Source organism: Oncorhynchus keta, unplaced genomic scaffold (assembly GCF_023373465.1).
Source record: "Oncorhynchus keta strain PuntledgeMale-10-30-2019 unplaced genomic scaffold, Oket_V2 Un_contig_30242_pilon_pilon, whole genome shotgun sequence".
Classification (NCBI taxonomy): Eukaryota; Metazoa; Chordata; class Actinopteri; order Salmoniformes; family Salmonidae; genus Oncorhynchus; species Oncorhynchus keta.
This window is the reverse complement of record NW_026286963.1, coordinates 89,222-110,000: the sequence shown is the minus strand read 5'-3', so window position 1 is coordinate 110,000 and position 20,779 is coordinate 89,222. Positions and strand designations below refer to the sequence as shown.

Below are 20,779 nucleotides of genomic sequence, written 5' to 3'. Positions count from 1 at the left end.
AAAATAACCAATGAAACCAACATTATTTAAATGTAAATGTTTACTTCCTTGGTGCTTATTACTGAACAAAACGTTGCTCCTTTACTTTCCTTAATTTGGTGTCCCTTCTCCCCTCTCCTTACCTAGGCATCAGCTGCATTAGTCCTGGAGGACAGCAATACCCTGTTTGTGGACCTGGCCCTCCTTCTGGAGAGGACCAGGGGGGAGGTGAGGGCCAGGCTGGAAGCCCGGGAGAGAACTGTCCTGGGCAGGGCAGAGAGAGAGCTGGAGACCCTGGAGGATGAACTGGAGGAGCTGCGGAGGAGAGACAAGGAAATGGGCCAGCTACTGACGAGGGATAATGCTCAGTTCTTACAGGTGGGGGGCTGAAGGGAGAGAAGGAAGAGCAGGAGAAGAGAAGAAACAGTGAGGAATTGATGGGGAAAGGGGGGGGATAATGGAGAGAAAGAAAGACTGGATGCAAGCTGAAAAATAAAGGAGAGAGAAATGTTAATGAGGAAGACATGGAGAGAGCTACAAAGAATAATGCAGTCGAGAGAGAGACGAACGGTGACATGATATAAATGCTCTACTCATCACACCTCTGTCCTCCATCCCTCCCTCTCTCCTCTATCCATCCCTCCCTCCCTCTCTGTCTCTCCATCCCCAGGAGGCTCCCCTGCTGTGTGTCCTCCCACCCACTGGGGGAGCCCCTCTCATCCTCCCCGCAGAAGGCTTCAGTGCAGCCCGCAGAGCTCTGTCCCACCTCAGGGCCCGCATGGAGGAACTCTGTAGAGAGGAAGTGGACAAGATCAACCACGCAGGTGGAGGGAGTAAAGACACACACACACACACACACACACACACACACACACACACACACACACACACACACACACACACACACACACACACTGGGTTATTCTCAAGCACACACAACTTGTCGTGGAAATTTCCTCTATTTACCAAATCATGGGAGCAAACCACACACACAAGTCAGAGTTAGTTATAAAAGTCCATCTTTAATTATATGAGCTCTATCACAATCCTGTGACTCTCAGATAAATTCAGTGTCTCTCAGTGCATTCTCTGAGAGCCCCCTTACAATGCAACTGAGTTCCTTTAATAGCAAAGACACACATAGTCAGACAGCATAGACATAATTCATTGTTCAGCTTTGTCTCCTTTCTCAAACCCCAGAACCATAAACCAATCCTCCATATCAACAGGCATATATCAAATTGTCATTTAGATACAACCAACTCAAAATACAACCAAACCTGGACAAGCTCACGGAGAGGAGAGTGAGGCTATAGGTTAAGATAAAAGCAACATTAGAGGGAGCATAGAATGATTCCAGACACTGCAACCCTCCTTTCCCCACTGGGAAAAGTAGGGAGTAAAAGATATGTTTACACATGATGACACTTTGACCTCTCCCCTCTCTGTGGCCCATGCAACTTAGTTTTGACATAGAACAGATAACTGCAACCTCGCCACAGTATTATACAAAAATACCATTCTGATGAGAATTAACTTACACACATTTGATGAATATTAAACATCTTACAAATGTTACCAACAAATTCTGATCCTTCCACGACAAACTGCATGCAACTTTTCACAGCTATGCTCTCAGAGACTCCAATAATGCATCTCAAATGACAATGTGTGATGTCACAATGTGACACACTTTTTTACCTCTGTAGTGAACGAGAGCTCCTCTGCCTGTCACATGTCTGGTGGAGAGTGTTTGAAAGGTAAGCCCAGAGAAACACAGACGCACACAGTTACACACACACACACAGCTCTCTCAGGGTGTGTTTCTCATCTAAGACTCAGGCTTTAGGGTGAACATGTCTGGCCAGGGCATGTTAGTTGAATCGTTTTCAGTAACTTCTGATATGATTCATTTGGATGGAATGTAACACTGATTCCTCTTTGTCTCATTCTCTACCTCCCTCCCCCTCTCTCCTCTCTCCCTCCCCTCTCTCCTCTCTCCCTCCCCCTCTCTCCTCTCTCCCCCTCTCCCTCTCTCCTCTCTCCCTCTCTCCCCCTCCCTCCCCCCCTCTCTCCTCTCTCCCTCCCCCTCTCTCCTCTCTCCCCCCCCTCTCCTCTCTCCCTCCCTCCCCCTCTCTCCTCTCTCCCTCCCCCTCTCTCCTCTCTCCCTCCCCCTCTCTCCTCTCTCCCTCCCCCTCTCTCCTCTCTCCCCCCCCTCCCTCCCCCTCTCTCCCCCTCCCTCCCCCTCTCTCCCCCTCCCTCCCCCTCTCTCCTCTCTCCCTCCCCTCCCCCTCCTCTCCCCCTCTCTCCTCTCCCCCCTCCCTCCCCTCTCTCCTCTCTCCCCCCCTCCCCCTCCCTCTCCCCTCTCCCCCTCCCCCCCCCTCTCTCCCCCTCCCCTCTCTCCTCTCTCCCTCCCCCTCTCTCCCCCTCCCTCCCCCTCTCTCCCTCCCCCTCTCTCCCCTCCCCCCTCCCTCCCCTCTCTCCTCTCCCCCTCCCTCCCCCTCTCCCTCTCTCCCCCTCCCTCCCCTCTCTCCTCTCTCCCCCATCCTCCCCTCTCTCCTCTCTCCCCCTCCCTCCCTCTCTCCTCTCTCCCCCTCCCTACCCCTCTCTCCTCTCTCCCCCTCCCTCCCCTCTCCCTCTCTCCCCCTCCCTCCCCCTCTCTCCCCCTCCCTCCCCTCTCTCCTCCTCCCCCCCCTCCCCTCTCTCCTCTCTCCCTCCCCTCTCTCCTCTCTCCCCCTCCCTCCCCCTCTCTCCTCTCTCCCCCATCCTCCCCCTCTCTCCTCTCTCCCTCTCTCCTCTCTCCTCCCTCCCTCCCCCTCTCTCCTCTCTCCCTCCCCCTCTCTCCTCTCTCCTCCCCCTCTCTCCTCTCTCCCCTCTCCCTCCCCCTCTCTCCCCTCCCCTCTCCTCTCTCCCTCCCCCTCTCTCCTCTCTCCCCCTCCCCCCCCCTCCTCTCTCCCTCCCCCTCTCTCCCTCTCCCCCTCCCTCCCCCTCTCTCTCCCCTCCCCCTCTCTCCTCTCTCTCTTTTTCTTTCTATTTCTGTCCCTCGCCTCCTTACTCCTTACCCCCCTCTCCCTTCTTTCTTCTTCTCTCTCTCTCTCTGTAGCAGTGCCTGCATCGTTTCCTCTCTCCCCCCTCTCTCTCCAGCCTTCGGACCAGAGGATGAGAGTATCCTTCCTGAGGTGTAAGTATTGACACATACACACACACACACACACACACACACACACACACACACACACACACACACACACACACACACACACACACACACACACACACACACACACACACACACACACACAGCAGCCTTCCTGAGGTGTAAGTACTCACACACACACACACACACACACACACACACACACACACACACACACACACACACACACACACACACACACACACACAGCGGCCTTCCTCAGGTGTAAGTACTGACACACACTCACACACACATACACACACACAGCAGCCTTCCTGAGGTGTAAGTACTGACACACACACACACACACACACACACACAATAGCCTTCCTGAGGTATAAGTACTGACACACTCTCACACACACACATACACAAACAATAGCCTTCCTGAGGTGAAAGTACTGACACACACTCACACACACACATATACACACACACACACAATAGCCTTCCTGCGGTGTAAGTACTGACACACACTCACACACACATACACACACACAATAGCCTTCCTGAGATGTAAGTACCACCCACGATACACATTGTCAGCCTGATGATGCCACCGGTATACCTTGTCACCGTGGCGAGGCTGCCCTGGTCACGTGGTATCCCGAGATGACCTTGTTTTCACACCCTGCCCTGTCCTATGACAACCACGCCATCCCTTCACCACACACACACACACACTGAAACTCATACAAACACACATACAAACACACACACACTGACACTCATACAAACACACACACACTGACACTCATACAAACACACACACACTGACACTCATACAAACACACACACACACACACACATGACACACACACACACACACACTGACACTCATACAAACACACACACACTGACACTCATACAAACACACACACACACACACACACACACACACACACACACACACACACACACACACTGACACTCATACACACACACACACACACACACACACACTGACACTCATACACACACACACACACACACTGACACTCATATAAACACACACACACACACACACACACACACACACACACACACACTGACACGCACAGAAACACACACAAACACAGGTGTTGACATACCGTTGGCACAAACCCAGAGCTACTCAGAAAGGGGATCTCTTTCTCCCATGCCCTCCTTCCCTCCTCCTCCTGTCCCCCTCCTCACCTTCACAGTTAATGAGGGCGAAAAGGTAACCTGAGAACGCACTTGTGTCCCAAATGGCACTCTATTCCCTATATAGTGCACTACTTTAGACTACGGCCCTGGTCAAAAGCATTGCACTACATAGGGAATAGGGTGACATTAGGGAAGTACTCCATGTCTGTCTGGTGCTTTCTTTACCTTCATGAATCGTAGGTGGATATGATATTTCTGACATGTAGTAGTCTGTTGTTCACGGTGACCAACAGGTACATGATGAGACAAGCCCATGGACAGGAGGAGATCATGGAGACGGGTGTTAGGTTTAATAATTCACACTGTCTGGGTTAGAGGAAAGGCCGCTACGCACTTTATGTAAACTAGGCCAACGCAGCGACGGAGCGTCGTTTTCTACGGAGTTCTACGTACTTTTGTTCGGCTCCAATTTTTGAACGGACCGTATATGTCTCTCCGTCTCTCTGTTTGCATAGGGTGTGTAGGACCCTTAAGACTGTGGCAGGCAGATACAGTATCTGTCTGGGCTAGACCTCAATCAGAACCCTGGCCCTCTGTCCAGGCAACCACGCTGTTGCGTAATAGTGCGTTGTTCAGTTCTTGTATTTAATTCTAATAGTTCTATTAGATTAAGATCCTATTTGCAGACAGACATTCATATGATCACTGTTCTTTTTTCTGCGCCGAAAACTGCTGTGTATTTAGTTCAATAGTCTGTGTTACAAATGGTACCCGGTGGTCATGATAATGCTACTGAGAGTTTATGACACTTCTAAGCTAACAGGTAAATAATTGTCATGGATTGTTCAATCAATCACTCTGGACTCAGGCATATAATTGATTGATTGGTTGGTTGATTGATCTCCTCAATCTCCTGTCCCCGGACCCAGACACTGCCCACCCCCACCCTGGTCTTCCTGAGGGTCCCGATGGATCTCTCGCTCGCTTATCCTTAACCCCCTTCTCTCTCTCTCTCTCAGGCTCCTGTCGTCTGTCCCTGGATCCAGACACGGCCCACCCCACCCTGTTCCTCTTGGAGGGTTCCCAGGGGGCTCACTGTGGAGAGGAGCCCCAGTCCTACCCCCTCCACCCCTTGCGCTTCGACTCCGTGGCCCAGGTCCTCTGTAGGGAGGGCCAGTTTGGAGGGGCCAGCTACTGGGAGGTGGAGTGGAGGGGAGGAGGGTGGGTGGACATTGGGGTGACATACAAAGGGATCGGACGAAAAGGTAGCTGCTTCTAGGGATTGTTTTTTCTGTCAGTTATGTTGAGCAATTTGCAAATGTCAACATTTCACACACAAAGTGTTTGTAATAGTGATTTTCTAATCAAGGCTTTGTCTGAAACGGTATCCCATTTGGCTCCGGACAAAACGTGTGCACTATATAGGGACAGACAAAGGTTTTCTTATCAAGATTCCCTGGTGAAGGTTTCTATTCATGTTTTTCTCATCTAAAGGAGGTGGAAAACCCTGTCTGCTGGGACGCAACGAGAACTCATGGCGTCTGAGATGCACGCACGCCGGTTACGCCGCGTGGCACGATAACCGGAAGACGACCGTAGCTGCGCCCCTGTGCCCGCGGATCGGCGTGTTTCTGGAACACCAGAAGGGAGCGTTGTCGTTCTATAGTGTGGCGTCGGACGCCGTTTCCCTGCTCCACACGTTCAGGTGTCCGTTCTCTCAGCCACTGTACCCAGCGTTTCGGTTAGACCTGGACTCCACACTGTTGATATGTCCACATGAAACACACAACGGGAACTAACCTCTAACCTCTAACCTCTAACCTCTTCCCTCTAACCTCTTCCCTCTAACCTCTAACCTCTAACAACCATTGATTACATGTAAACACAAATGTGTTTTTCTGCCCCAGAAAGGACCCAACATGAACCCTGCTCTTTACTGCTCCCTGACCTCTCTCTTTCTGACCACCTTCTCTTCACCCAATGGGAACCCATCCTCGACCCCAAACCTAACTCTGCTGCCCTCTCTCTTTCTGAACACCTTCTCTTCACCCAATGGGAACCCATCCTAGACCCCAAACCTAACTCTGCTGCCCTCTCTCTTTCTGAACACCTTCTCTTCACCCAATGGGAACCCATCCTAGACCCCAAACCTAACTCTGCTGCCCTCTCTCTTTCTGAACACCTTCTCTTCACCCAATGGGAACCCACCCTCGACCCCAAACCTAACTCTGCTGCCCTCTCTCTTTCTGAACACCTTCTGTTGACCCAATGGGAACCCATCCTAGACCCCAAACCTAACTCTGCTGCCCTCTCTCTTTCTGTACACCTTCTCTTCACCCAATGGGAACCCATCCTAGACCCCAAACCTAACTCTGCTGCCCTCTCTCTTTCTGAACACCTTCTCTTCACCCAATGGGAACCCATCCTAGACCCCAAACCTAACTCTGCTGCCCTCTCTCTTTCTGAACACCTTCTCTTCACCCAATGGGAACCCATCCTAGACCCCAAACCTAACTCTGCTGACCTCTCTCTTTCTGAACACCTTCTGTTGACCCAATGGGAACCCATCCTAGACCCCAAACCTAACTCTGCTGCCCTCTCTCTTTCTGAACACCTTCTCTTCACCCAATGGGAACCCATCCTAGACCCCAAACCTAACTCTGCTGCCCTGGGAACCCATCCTCCCCAAACCTAACTCTGCTGCTGAACACCTTCTTCACCCAATGGGAACCCATCCTAGACCCCAAACCTAACTCTGCTGCCCTCTCTTTTCTGAACACCTTCTCTTCAACCAATGGGAACCCATCCTAGACCCCAAACCTAACTCTGCTGCCCTCTCTCTTTCTGAACACCTTCTCTTCACCCAATGGGAACCCATCCTAGACCCCAAACCTAACTCTGCTGCCCTCTCTCTTTCTGAACACCTTCTCTTCACCCAATGGGAACCCATCCTAGACCCCAAACCTAACTCTTCAACACCTTCTCTTCAACCCTTCTCTTCAATGGGAACCCATCCTAGACCCCAAACCTAACTCTGCTGCCCTCTCTCTTTCTGAACACCTTCTCTTCACCCAATGGGAACCCATCCTAGACCCCAAACCTAACTCTGCTGACCTCTCTCTTTCTGAACACCTTCTCTTCACCCAATGGGAACCCATCCTAGACCCCAAACCTAACTCTGCTGCCCTCTCTTTTCTGAACACCTTCTGTTCCTACCCAATGGGAACCCATCCTAGACCCCAAACCTAACTCTGCTGCCCTCTCTCTTTCTGAACACCTTCTGTTGACCCAATGGGAACCCATCCTAGACCCCAAACCTAACTCTGCTGCCCTCTCTCTTTCTGAACACCTTCTGTTGACCCAATGGGAACCCATCCTAGACCCCAAACCTAACTCTGCTGCCCTCTCTCTTTCTGAACACCTTCTGTTGACCCAATGGGAACCCATCCTAGACCCCAAACCTAACTCTGCTGCCCTCTCTTGTTATGGCCAAAACCCTGCTTTAGCGTTGCCAGGTACCTCTACTCCTCCACTGTGTTTTTTAAATGAACCTCCTAAAAGCTACAACCAACAACTGATTGTTTACTCATTGCTGTTGCTCTACATTTCAGTCATTTAGCACACACTCTTATCCAGGGCAACGTACAGGAGCAATTAAGGTTAAATGCCTTACTCAAGGGCACAGCGACAGATTTTTTTCACTTAGTCAGCTCTGGGATTCAAACCGGGCAACCTTTCAGTTACTGGCCCAACACTCTAACCGCTAGGCTACGTGCCTCCCTGAAATATCAACTCAAGGTGTCAACTCAGCATAGGTCCACGGTAAGGGATTAATCATTTACATTGACATCAATCAATCATTTTTTAAGTATCGATGCCAAAAAACCTCTAATCTCTAACCTCTAAAAACCTCTGCGCTCAACTCTGTGGAGGCGTTGTGTTACTTGGATAGCCTTACCTCGGCCTATCACAAGTCACCAAACTAGTGATGCTGAAAAGACAATTTTGTTGTGTATGGAGAGTCTGAACTGAGCAGCATATTGTATGCATGGCTCTCCATTCAAATATCATTCACAATGTGGCCCTATTGTAAACAGAGACTTCACTTCAGCAGCCATGAAGCCATCCTGATCAATCACCCTATTCTATTGATCACTGTGACTGTTACTTAACAATAACATCATGTGAAACATTGCAATGTAGCCGAATGTGGAATGTAGCAATTTCAAAATACTATTAGTTGGAAAGGCTTTGAATGCCATTATATCATCATGAAGGGACATTGAAGGAAATATGTATTTGCTATAAAGTGCATTATTTCATGAGTTATAGTCAGACTAATAGTGGGATAGGCTATGCTGGTTTCTATGGCCCCATCTCTCTCTACCTCCCCATTCCTTCAATAATGTATTTCTCTGTGACTATTACAATGAATGTGTAGCTTTGTATTCATGTGGGCTGTGTAACTGTGACTGTCTTCAATAAACCAATTATACATTTTCAATCTCAATTTTACTCTCAACGTTCCAATTTCCCCCTTCAGAGCATAAAACAAGAAAAGGCCTGCCCCTAGAGGGCGTGGTCTGGGGGAAGTCACATGATAGGAAAGATACATAAACAAATGTCACATGACTCGTGGCTGTTTTCCAAGATGGCGACTCCGGCGTATACAACGTTTGTGTTCCTCCTGTTATTATTTCAAAGCGGCGTTTGGGGCGTTCCCGTCTGTCAAACACCCCAAGAAAGTCCTACATGTGGATACAAGGTACGTCTATAGTTCCTATCCCTATTGTGGTGAATAAAAACGCAACTGAAACACTTAAACCGTGTATTGTATTGCAGCTTTGATGAACTTCTTCTTTAGCCGATTTCAAACCCATTCATATTCGTGTAGAGAACACAGTAGCAGAAGTTATATTCCTGGCACAACATATTTATACTTCCACTTAAAACGTGAAGTGCAAAGCTACAAATCCCATTCGATCTAGCCAGTCTGGCACTAAGTCTGGTCTTGCACTGTTTTCATTGGTGGTTTAATGAAATGACAATTCCAACTTTACAATGTTTATAAAGCTAAGTAGCCTCCGATATGCCTCTCTCTCCCCATAACATTAGCCCACCAGCTAAAATCCCTCATTATTTTCCCATCGTGTGTGCTACACATCCTAGTCATGTCATGCTACCAAGCCTGGGATGTTGAACGTGCATCTGGTTCCCCACACCCACGACGACGTCGGCTGGCTCAAGACCGTGGACCAATACTTTTATGGAGGTCTGTATCCCCCCCCCCCCCCCACCCATCTATCATGTGGCTCACATCTACACACACAAACACACTCATAAACAGCTATGTCATAGGTCAAGGTGGTATAGTTAAAAGTTAAACTGACACATTGTTAAAACCATAGTTGTGAGGCTTTTATTATAGGCATACATAACACCTACAATAACATAACACCTACAATAACCTAGAATCACATGGTTTTACATTTCAAACCTCATGACTGGGTGGATGTGAACCGCATGATAGATGTTGTATCGTGTGTGCATATGTGTTATCACGTGTATGTGTGTGTGTCTAACCTGTGTATGTAACCTGCCTGTCGTCGTTCCAGACCGTAATGACATCCAGCACGCAGGGGTGCAGTACATCCTGGACTCTGTGGTGGACCAGCTGCTGAAGAACCCTGACAGACGCTTCATCTACGTAGAGACAGCCTTCTTCTACCGCTGGTGGAAACAACAGACTGATGACATGCAGAACACTGTCAAACAGCTAGTCAATGAGGGTGAGGCCAGAGAGGGGTTATAGAGCCTGTCAGGAAGACGTTATAAAGCGGGAGAGTTCACCTTCTACCGCTGGTGAAGGAGCCAGTCAGACAGCAGGTTAATGAGAGAAGGGATGTAGGTGTTATAGCAGTGTGATAAAGCATCTCTCTCACCTGAGTGTGACTGCTATTGGTGGTGTTATTGAACAGATGTAAATTGCAATTCAGAGGTTATAAACAGTTATAACCCCTTTAACCTGTGATTAAGTCATATTACATTAAATACATATTTATTGTTGTTATCACCTTTGTCCCTCCCTCACTCCCTCCCTCCCTCCCTCCTTCCCCTCTCCCTCCCCTCTCCCTCCCTCCTCTCAGGGCGGTTGGAGTTTGTGAACGGGGGCTGGTGTATGAGTGACGAGGCGACCACCCACTACAGTGCAGTCATAGACCAGATGACCATGGGCCTGCGGTTCCTCAACGACACGTTCGGACACTGCGGTCGCCCCCGCGTCGCCTGGCACATCGACCCCTTCGGGCACGCCCGCGAGCACGCCTCCATGTTCGCACAGGTGAGGGTCGTATTCATTAGTGCTTCTTAATGTTTCTTATTACTGGTAGGTCCCTCCCTGTTTTGACCAGTTTGGTTCCTGCTGAATACAACCCACAATCTGCTGTCTTTTTTCTACCTCACAATATCCTGTCTGTCAGCCTTTCTCTGTCTATTCTTACCCGGGTAAATATCTTCCACTCCTGTTTTCCATCATGTCTTAATCCATTGTCGGAATAGATATTGTACAACCATCCAAGACTCTCGTCTGTTGAAAGGTTGTCAGTGTCATAAGGTTCTTGTGAGCTCCCAAGTTGGGAATAGAAGTGGGGCAATACAAATGTACTCTAAAGTTTTCCAAGTCAGAAATAACACGAGACGGCATGAGTCTCCCTCATCTTTCCATTCAGTTCAAAGGTCAGAGGGATGATTAGAATCCGAACTGTGTTTATTGTATTGAATGGGTGGCAGGTAGCCTAGCGTTGGTCCAGTAACCTAAAGGCTGCTGGTTTGAATACCCGAACCCAGAAGGTAAAGCATTTAGAAGGCGCCATACTACCGTGGATGACCCTGTAAAACAACACATTTCACTGCACCTGCCCGGTGTATGTGACAAGAAACCATGTTATCCTGTGTGTGTATTGTATTGACTGATGGTTCTCTCTGTTCTAGATGGGTTATGACGGCTTCTTCTTTGGTCGTCTGGACTACCAGGATCGTGACAGGAGGATGGTAGCCAGGGAACAGGAGATGTTGTGGAGGGCCAGCGAGAGCCTCACCCCCCCTATAGCTGACCTCTTCACTGGTACCTTTCACCTTCAACCTCTAGCAATATAGCAACAGCTTCACGTAGTCGTTCCATTAGATATTTTCAATCCTGACCTGACCTCTCACCTATGAACCCTGACCCATAGCACCCCAGTAGCCTAACCCCGCCCCCTCTCCTCCAGGTATCCTCCCTAACGGGTACAACCCTCCGGAGGGCTTCTGTTGGGACCAGTCATGTGACGATCCACCAATCAGAGACGACCCTGATCTGGAGGACTATAATGTTGACGATGTGGTGACCAGGTTCCTCCACATCGCACACGGACAGGTTAGAGATGAGACACACACATACAGGTCGGTCGGTCACACACACACACACACAGGTTAGTCATAATAACACACACACACTCTCTCTCTCCCTCCTCCCCTGCACCAGGCATTGGTGTATAAAACCAACCACATCATCATGACTATGGGGTCAGACTTCCAGTATGAGAACGCCAACCTGTGGTATAAGAACCTGGACAAGCTCATTCGCTACGTCAACCAGATGCAGAGTAACGGCTCTGAAGTCAACGTTCTCTACTCTACCCCCTCCTGTTACCTACAGGAGCTACACAGGGCTAATCTCACATGGTACTATACCACTATATTAACTATATGATTCTGTCAGAATACTAAACTATGTCTCGCTAGCTAGAGTAACGACCTCTGAAGTCAACGTTCTCTCCCTCCTGCTACCTTAAATGATGTACAGGTCATTTAAATGTTTTCTCTTCTCTCTCTCACCCCCGAACCCCCTGTCAGGCCTCTAAAAGGAGATGATTTCTTCCCCTATGCCGACTCAGCTCATGACTTCTGGACAGGATATTTCACCAGCCGTCCAGCCCTGAAACGCTATGAGAGGATCAGCAACAGCTACCTGCAGGTACACTACTCAAACCACAGACAATGGCTTAGTCTGAAAAGCTTTACACGCTGTGTTTGAGAGCCTCAAAGCCGTGATGCGTCATGGATAAGTTGTGACTGACTGACTGATCTACAAGTAATATTGAGCAGTTATTGATGATGTAAGGTGATTTGTAGATTAGTCAGTCTCGACTTGCCTTTAAAGTTGGCTTTATGTCGAACGCGGCCATTGATTCCTCCTCGTTGGAGGAGGAGGTAGAAGGGGAGGGACTTAGGGCCTCTTCTCCAATGAGCTTTCCAGAGGGAAGTGAGGAGTCATGGATTTGACAGCTTGTACACTTTTCATACAAAGCCACCAGACATTCACTCAGGGATGACAGTTCAGTCGCCCCACACTGAGGCCATGTCTGGAGACGTGGTTAATGCATTATTCTTCTCCTGGTTTCACAGGCGTGTAAACAGCTGGAGGTCCTTGGTGGCCCCATCTCAAGGAAAGGTCCCTTTGGAGCTGGAGACAGTGAGACCCTGAGTAAGTGTCTAGTGTACACACTTTCATCACATTCAAGTGCACTACTTCATCATCACTACATGAGTTGACTAAGACTAGTGGCAGTCAGACTCTGTTTCAATGTCCATACTTGCATCCTTCTTATTAATACTGGCATCCTTCTTATTAATACTGGCATCCTTCTTAATTAATACTGGCATCCTTCTTAATTAATACTGGCATCCTTCTTATTGATACTGGCATCCTTCTTATTGATACTGGCATCCTTCTTATTGATACTGGCATCCTTCTTATTGATACTAGCATCTTTCTTATTAATACTAGCATCCTTCTTATTAATACTGGCATCCTTCTTATTAATACGGGCATCCTTCTTATTAATACGGGCATCCTTCTTATTAATACGGGCAGCCTTCTTATTAATACTGGCATCAGTCTTATTAATACTGGCATCAGTCTTATTAATACTGGCATCAGTCTTATTAATACTGGCATCCTTTGTATTAATAAGCTTGAAGCGGTTTAGAGGACAGCAAGGTTGACAGGGAGTGTTCTGTGTTGTGATTGGTAGAGAAGGCCATGGCAGTGGCTCAGCATCACGACGCTGTATCCGGGACGGAAAAGCAACACGTTGCCAACGACTACGCTAGGAAACTGGCCAGTGGCTGGGCACACTGCCAGGTACCTACCATGTGTGCCTGTTCTTTCTATTGATCCATGCAGTCTCTCTTGTTAGATGAACTGTGTATGATTGACTCTCCACCTCTCTCTCCACTGTGTGGAGGACTATAAGACACAGACTAAATAAAGTATATTACTGTACAGTGTGTGTAACCTCTCTCTCTCCACTGTGTGGAGGACTATAAGACACAGACTAAATAAAGTATATCACTGTACAGTGTGTGTAACCTCTCTCATCCCCACTGTGTGGAGGACTATAAGACACAGACTAAATAAAGTATATTACTGTACAGTGTGTAACCTCTCTCATCCCCACTGTGTGGAGGACTATAAGACACAGACTAAATAAAGTATGTTACTGTACAGTGTGTGTAACCTCTCTCTACCCACTGTGTGGAGGACTATAAGACACAGACTAAATAAAGTATGTTACTGTACAGTGTCTGTAACCTCTCTCATCCCCACTGTGTGGAGGACTATAGGACACAGACTAAATAAAGTATATCACTGTACAGTGTGTGTAACCTCTCTCTCCCCACTGTGTGGAGAACTATAGGACACAGACTAAATAAAGTATATCACTGTACAGTGTGTGTAACCTCTCTCTCCGCTATGTGGAGGACTATAAGACAGACTAAATAAAGTATATTACTGTACAGTGTGTGTAACCTCTCTCATCCCCACTGTGTGGAGGACTATAAGACTAAATAAAGTATATTACTGTACAGTGTGTGTTCTCTCTCTCTCCACTGTGTGGAGGACTATAAGACACAGACTAAATAAAGTATATCACTGTACAGTGTGTGTAACCTCTCTCTCTCCCCACTGTGTGGAGGACTATAAGACTAAATAAAGTATATTACTGTACAGTGTGTGGAGGACTATAGGACACAGACTAAATAAAGTATATCACTGTACAGTGTGTGTAACCTCTCTCTCCCCACTGTGTGGAGGACTATAGGACACAGACTAAATAAAGTATATTACTGTACAGTGTGTGGAGGACTATAAGACACAGACTAAATAAAGTATATTACTGTACAGTGTGTGTAACCTCTCTCTCCCCACTGTGTGGAGGACTATAAGACACAGACTAAATAAAGTATATTACTGTACAGTGTATAAGACACAGACTATATTACTGTACAGTAACCTCTCTCCCCCCACTGTGTGGAGGACTATAAGACACAGACTAAATAAAGTATATTACTGTACAGTGTGTAACCTCTCTCCCCACTGTGTGGAGGACTATAAGACAGACTAAATAAAGTATATTACTGTACAGTGTGTATAACCTCTCTCTCTCCACTGTGTGGAGGACTATAGGACACAGACTAAATAAAGTACATCAAAGTACAGTGTGTGTAACCTCTCTCTCCCCACTGTGTGGAGGACTATAAGACACAGACTAAATAAAGTATATCACTACAGTGTGTGTAATCTCTCTCTCCCCACTGTGTGGAGGACTATAGGACACAGACTATATAAAGTATATTACTGTACAGTGTGTGGAGGACTATAGAACACAGACTAAATAAAGTATATCACTGTACAGTGTGTGGAGGACTATAAGACACAGACTAAATAAAGTATATTACTGTACAGTGTGTGTAACCTCTTTCTCCGCACTGTGTGGAGGACTATAGGACACAGACTAAATGAAGTATATTACTGTACAGTGTGTGTAACCTCTCTCTCCCACTGTGTGGAGGACTATAAGACAGACTAAATAAAGTATATCACTGTACAGTGTGTGTAACCTCTCTCTCCCCACTGTGTGGAGGACTATAAGACACAGACTAAATAAAGTATATTACTGTACAGTGTGTGTAACCTCTCTCCCCACTGTGTGGAGGACTATAAGACACAGACTAAATAAAGTATATCACTGTACAGTGTGTGTAACCTCTCTCTCCCCACTGTGTGGAGGACTATAAGACACAGACTAAATAAAGTATATCACTGTACAGTGTGTGTAACCTCTCTCTCCCCACTGTGTGGAGGACTATAAGACACAGACTAAATAAAGTATATCACTGTACAGTGTGTGTAACCTCTCTCTCCCCACTGTGTGGAGGACTATAAGACACAGACTAAATAAAGTATATCACTGTACAGTGTGTGTAACCTCTCTCTCCCCACTGTGTGGAGGACTATAAGACACAGACTAAATAAAGTATATCACTGTACAGTGTGTGTAACCTCTCTCTCCCCACTGTGTGGAGGACTATAAGACACAGACTAAATAAAGTATATCACTGTACAGTGTGTGTAACCTCTCTCTCCCCACTGTGTGGAGGACTATAAGACAGACTAAATAAAGTATATCACTGTACAGTGTGTGTAACCTCTCTCTCCCCACTGTCCCAGGTGTTGGTCAGTAACACTCTATCCTCTCTGAGTGGATCATCTGCTCCTCGTGTTTACTGTGAACACCTCAATATCAGTGTGTGTCCCCTCACAGAGACCAGCAAGAAGGTAACACTACATGGGCACACACACACACACACACACACACACACACACACACATTCCTCTTTGGTTCCGTGAAGTTAAATTCCCCTCCTCTCTTTTTCCATGTTTCTCTGTCAGTTCTCAGTGAACGTGTACAACCCTCTAGCTCGTCCAGTCAGTTGGCCAGTTAGACTGCCAGTCAACGGGACGGCCTACAGTATCTCAGATGCTAAGGGCAAGGCTGTGGACAGTCAGGTCGGTCTGTCTGTTCTGATAATGGTTGTCATATGTCGTTGTTCAATAACCTTTGTTATGACAGTTATGTATTGTGTGTGTATTTGCGTTTTGTGAGAGTACCCCACTCTATCCCCCCCCAGGTGGTCCCAGTGTCCCAGGCCACAGCGGCGGTGCGACGGGGCAGGGGGTACGCTGCCAACGAGCTGTTGTTCCAGGTTCAGGCCCCTCCCCTGGGCTACAGCACCTACTCTGTCTCCCTGCTTCAGAACGGCCCTCCATCTCCTCCATCTCCACTGCCCAGGGCTCCCAAGGCTGTACAGAACAAGGTCTGGGTCTTATGGCTGGACACAAACGTACTTTCTACTATGAAAGCAAATATTTGATGTATTGATTTCATGTCATCAATGGAGACCAATATTCCAAAATGTACAATGTCTCTGTTAATGATGACATATCAATGTATAAAGTCAGTTGGAAAGGTGTTGTTTTATGTTTAGACAGTTTTGTATCTAGGTTTTTAGGTTTGGATGTCACCTGTTCTGTCACTTTGTGTCTCCTCTAGTTTCTCAGGGTGACCTTTGACCCAGAGACAGGTCTCCTCAGCAGCCTCAGTAACCTGGAGACACAACAGACTGTCAAACTGTCACAGAACTTCTACTGGTCCGTACTACTTACTCTCTCTCTACCCTTCCCTCTCTCTCTCTCTACCCTTCCCTCTCTCTCTCTCCATTTCTCTTTACCCTTCCCTCTCTCTCTCCATTTCTCTCTACCCTTCCCTCTCTCTCCATCTCTCTCTACCCTTCCCTCTCTACCTCTCCATTTCTCTCTACCCTTCCATTTCTCTCTACCACTCCTTCCTATTCTCTCTACCCTTCCATAATTATGTCTTTCTCTCCCCATCCTTCTTATTTACTCTCACTGTGTGCTAGCATTGTCACGTTGAGGGATTTTCTGTCATCTTTGTTCTGTGTATGTTTGTCCAGGTACAACGCCAGCGATGGTAACAACTCAGAGAGTATTCAGATGTCAGGGGCCTACATCTTCAGACCGAACACCTCTACCCCCTTCATCATCAGCAAGACAGCTAAGATAGAAACACTACAGGTACCTACTACATTATACTTCATCTAGTCTCTTTACTTGAATGTGTTACAATATAATTCAATATGCATGAGACCCACTAAACATTCAAGAGATTCATTCCAGTCATCTCACAATTTCTAGTCTCTGCCTTAACCCCCTTCTCCTGTCTTATTCCCCCTCTCCTCCTCCCCCCTGCTCCCTCCTCCTCCCTCTCCCCCACCTCCTCCTCTCCCTCCCCCTGCTCCCTCCTCCTCCCCCCCATCAGAATTCCGTGGTGCAGGAGGTGAGACAGTGGTTCAGTCCCTGGATCTCTCAGGTGGTCCGTCTCTACACAGACAGCAGGGCTCTGGAATTGGAGTGGACTGTCGGCCCGGTGCCTATAGGGTGAGGAAGGTGCTCAGAGCCACATGGGGCCTGGTCACAGATAATGCACTGGAAGGAGAATGGAGTGTTATTGAGACAGCCTGTGCATGTCTGGCAGAAGGAGTGAGTCTTTAACGGACTGGAAAGTATTCCCGTACCATAGATTATAGTGTATCATGTTCTCTCTATCTGCCCCCCCCCCCATCAGTGATGACCTGGGTAAAGAGGTGATAAGTCGTCTAGACAGCAGCATCAACTCCTCTGGTGTCTTCTACACTGACTCTAATGGCAGAGAGGTGCTGCAGAGACGGTGAGGAACCTGTGTGTTTCCCAACTCTACGCATCAGTATGTGTTGATGATGGAGTACTGTATTCCAGTAGTGTGTTCAGACACACAGTATACACCCTAATGTGTTGTATATCTGTCTCTGACAGGAAAGACTACCGGCCCACGTGGAACCTGAGACAGTCTGAGCCAATTGCTGGCAACTACTATCCAATCAACTCTAGAGCTTACATTAAGGTGTGTCTCATTGGTCATACACCCCGGTCGGACACTTCCTCTTCCTTCTCTCATGATCATGCACTTTCTTTTCCTCTTCCCACTTACAGTTCCTTTTTCTGTGGTAGCCTTCTGGTCCAAAACTCTTCACTCTCCCTCCTGTTCTCTTCACTCTGTTTTACAAGTTCATGTGATATTATCTGACAATAGTAAATGGTGACTTCCACTGTGTGTGTGTGCAGGATGACAAGGACCAGCTGACTGTAGTGACGGACCGTTCTCAGGGAGGGGGCAGCATCCAGGATGGATCACTGGAGATCATGGTAACACACACACTCTCACTACTCTCATTTTTCATGTGGTAGGATTTTGGCGTCAAAGACATCTGTTGTGTGTGTTTCACGTCTCACCTCTTTCCCCCGGCTCCACACCCTGTCTATCTTTATCTCTGTCACATCTGACACACTCCATCCACACGACCCCCCACAGCTCCACCGTAGGTTACTGTACGATGACGTCCGGGGTGTAGGTGAGCCCCTCAACGAGACGTCTGACATTTACCCAGAAGGCCTGGTGGTTCGTGGTCGCCACCTCCTCTCCCTCAGCCCCCCTGCCACGGCTGCTGACACACACCGCCCCCTAGCACAGGAAGTGGTACTGCAGCCTCTCATCACGTTCACCGACGGAGAGCTGCACCCGAGTACCAGGCTGGAGGTGAGAGAGAGCCCATCGCAAATGATTCTTTCCTCAAGTTCTCCTCCTTGCCTCTTTCTCAACCGTATTGGAGAAGGTTCAAGGTCCCGCCCCTCAGGCCTGCTTCAATGGATTTTGAGAAAGAGGTGAGGCATCTAGGAAAGGAGGGAGAGTGAAGGAGGCTGATTGAGGAAGTTATCAGCTCTGCAGATGAAATGTGTCACTTTGGACTATTGAAATGAACCCATCTTTTAACCCCCCCACCTCAGTTCTCTGGGCTACAGGCAGTGCTGCCCCCTGCTGTTCACCTATTGACAGTGTCTCAGTGGGACCAGGACACAGTGCTGCTCAGACTGGAGCATCAGTACCAAGCTTCAGAGAGCAAGGAGCATTCCCAGCCTGTTACTGTTCATCTGCAGGTTAGTGATATGTAATACTGTATATACACACACCATACAGAGACTGTGGTTGTAAGGCTGGAGCACCAGCAGCAAGCCCAGGAGAGCATTCAGTCTCACTGTTAGGTTAGTGGTGAACACACACACACAATGCTGCTCAGACTGGAGCACCAGCAGCAAGCCCAGGAGAGCATTCAGTCTCACTGTCAGGTTAGTGGTGAACACACACACACACAATGCTGCTCAGACTGGAGCACCAGCAGCAAGCCCAGGAGAGCATTCAGTCTCACTGTCAGGTTAGTGGTGAACACACACACACACAATGCTGCTCAGACTGGAGCACCAGCAGCAAGCCCAGGAGAGCATTCAGTCTCACTGTTAGGTTAGTGGTGAACACACACACACACTGCTGCTCAGACTGGAGCACCAGCAGCAAGCCCAGGAGAGCATTCAGTCTCACTGTTAGGTTAGTGGTGAACACACACACACACAATGCTGCTCAGACTGGAGCACCAGCAGCAAGCCCAGGAGAGCATTCAGTCTCACTGTTAGGTTAGTGGTGAACACACACACACACACAGTGCTGCTCAGACTGGAGCATCAGTATTGGGCTATGGAGAGCAAGATGAACTGTCAACCTACAGGTCCAGAACACGTATGCATACGAGCCATAAACAAAGTGAAACCTTTCACTAATACCATACATTCCTGTCTCAACGTGATGTAACAACTGTTATTCACAAGTTAATTCATTTCAAACCACTTTGAAAACATGAAAGCAATGTAGATACTGAAGTTACTGACAGATGCTCTACTCTCCGTCAGTCACACGCACACTGCTCTCTCTGTAGAAGCTGTTCTCCACTCTGGACGTGCTGGGCGTGTCCGAGATGAACCTGTCAGCCAATCAGTGGAAGGATGAGATGACTCGTCTGGACTGGAAGGCGGAGTCAGGTACACATCACACAGGTGTAACAAATCAACTCTCTGCTTACTCAGCCCTCCAGGACGCGTGAAGACCGCTGACCTGCTTTAGTGTAGCAATTCCTTTGTTAGTCCATTGTGGGGCTTGTTGCTCTGTTCATTGCAGAGCTTGATGCCTGTTGTCTCCGTTTGCCTCAGGTGAGAAGCCCCTGCCGAAGAGAGGGGGAGACCCCTCTGTGTGGGAGGTGAACCTCAAGCCCATGGAGATACGCACCTTCCTGCTCCGTGTCAGGCAGAGATAGTCAATCACCAACCTCCGTTCCAGAACTAGCCAATGATCAATCCCTGTGGCTTAGCAACTATGAACTCACTGCCTTGATTGGATGTAAATAATTTGGAGTCTGAGTACATGAAGATGAATCAAATGAACAGGATTTCTTGTCATAATTGAGTTGACCGGAGTGGGTTTTAAATGAGCTCCTATAAAAGAGCTTCTTTGAAGCCGCTGAACAATCCCTTTCTGGTATTTTAGTGCCAATACCACAACCTTTCTGGTATTTTAGTGCCAATACCACAACCTTTCTGGTATTTTAGTGCCAATACCACAACCTTTCTGGTATTTTAGTGCCAATACCACA

General features: G+C 48.0%; 3 protein-coding genes across 5 annotated transcripts in view; 2 read left to right on the top strand and 1 right to left on the bottom strand.

Annotated features, from left to right (window-relative positions):
- The window catches only part of LOC118382671 (E3 ubiquitin/ISG15 ligase TRIM25-like), a 10,983-nt gene extending 4,668 nt beyond the window's left edge, over nucleotides 1-6,315 (top strand). For 2 of the 3 annotated variants that reach the window (XM_052507622.1, XM_052507620.1), the window contains 6 exons: nucleotides 127-357; nucleotides 650-803; nucleotides 1,689-1,739; nucleotides 3,083-3,160; nucleotides 5,323-5,568; nucleotides 5,798-6,315. In XM_052507622.1, the coding sequence (XP_052363582.1) occupies nucleotides 127-357; nucleotides 650-803; nucleotides 1,689-1,739; nucleotides 3,083-3,160; nucleotides 5,323-5,568; nucleotides 5,798-6,102 (1,065 nt within the window). In that variant the 3' untranslated portion in view covers nucleotides 6,103-6,315. The remainder of the gene's footprint in view (nucleotides 1-126; nucleotides 358-649; nucleotides 804-1,688; nucleotides 1,740-3,082; nucleotides 3,161-5,322; nucleotides 5,569-5,797) is intronic. The other variant, XM_052507621.1, reaches the window with a different exon arrangement.
- On the bottom strand, nucleotides 6,155-7,686 carry LOC127923621 (uncharacterized). Its single transcript, XM_052507611.1, has 6 exons — nucleotides 7,549-7,686; nucleotides 7,364-7,475; nucleotides 7,084-7,227; nucleotides 6,630-6,917; nucleotides 6,315-6,557; nucleotides 6,155-6,161 (listed from the first exon to the last, which is right to left on the bottom strand). The coding sequence occupies exons 1-6, from the start codon at nucleotides 7,676-7,678 to the stop codon at nucleotides 6,155-6,157; spliced, it is 924 nt and encodes a 307-aa protein (XP_052363571.1). The 5' UTR covers nucleotides 7,679-7,686.
- A 1,224-nt stretch (nucleotides 7,687-8,910) lies between these two features.
- On the top strand, nucleotides 8,911-20,654 carry man2b1 (mannosidase, alpha, class 2B, member 1). The gene is made up of 23 exons (XM_052507612.1): nucleotides 8,911-9,068; nucleotides 9,473-9,575; nucleotides 9,919-10,092; nucleotides 10,450-10,643; nucleotides 11,294-11,426; nucleotides 11,572-11,717; nucleotides 11,826-12,025; nucleotides 12,197-12,317; nucleotides 12,749-12,827; nucleotides 13,378-13,487; nucleotides 15,858-15,965; nucleotides 16,080-16,196; nucleotides 16,319-16,504; nucleotides 16,741-16,838; nucleotides 17,162-17,282; nucleotides 17,527-17,645; nucleotides 17,833-17,934; nucleotides 18,060-18,147; nucleotides 18,369-18,449; nucleotides 18,616-18,840; nucleotides 19,089-19,238; nucleotides 20,069-20,171; nucleotides 20,340-20,654. Exons 1-23 carry the CDS (start codon nucleotides 8,925-8,927, stop codon nucleotides 20,441-20,443), a joined length of 3,006 nt encoding a protein of 1,001 aa, XP_052363572.1. The 5' UTR covers nucleotides 8,911-8,924; the 3' UTR covers nucleotides 20,444-20,654.
- Nucleotides 20,655-20,779: the final 125 nt, after the last annotated feature.

Bases quoted from the DNA above. Each gene is read 5' to 3' on its own strand.
- LOC127923621 (XM_052507611.1), bottom strand. From the start codon at position 7,678: ATGGGTTCCCATTGGGTCAACAGAAGGTGTTCAGAAAGAGAGAGGGCA. The intron at 7,228-7,363 runs GTGTTCAGAAAG...GGTGAAGAGAAG, and splicing joins TCCCATTGGGTGAAGAGAAG to GTGTTCAGAAAGAGAGAGGG. The intron at 6,558-6,629 runs GTGTACAGAAAG...GGTCAACAGAAG, and splicing joins TCCCATTGGGTGAAGAGAAG to GTGTTCAGAAAGAGAGAGGG.
- man2b1 (XM_052507612.1), top strand. From the start codon at position 8,925: ATGTCACATGACTCGTGGCTGTTTTCCAAGATGGCGACTCCGGCGTAT. The intron at 9,576-9,918 runs GTCTGTATCCCC...TCGTCGTTCCAG, and splicing joins GGACCAATACTTTTATGGAG to ACCGTAATGACATCCAGCAC. The intron at 20,172-20,339 runs GTACACATCACA...CGTTTGCCTCAG, and splicing joins GGACTGGAAGGCGGAGTCAG to GTGAGAAGCCCCTGCCGAAG.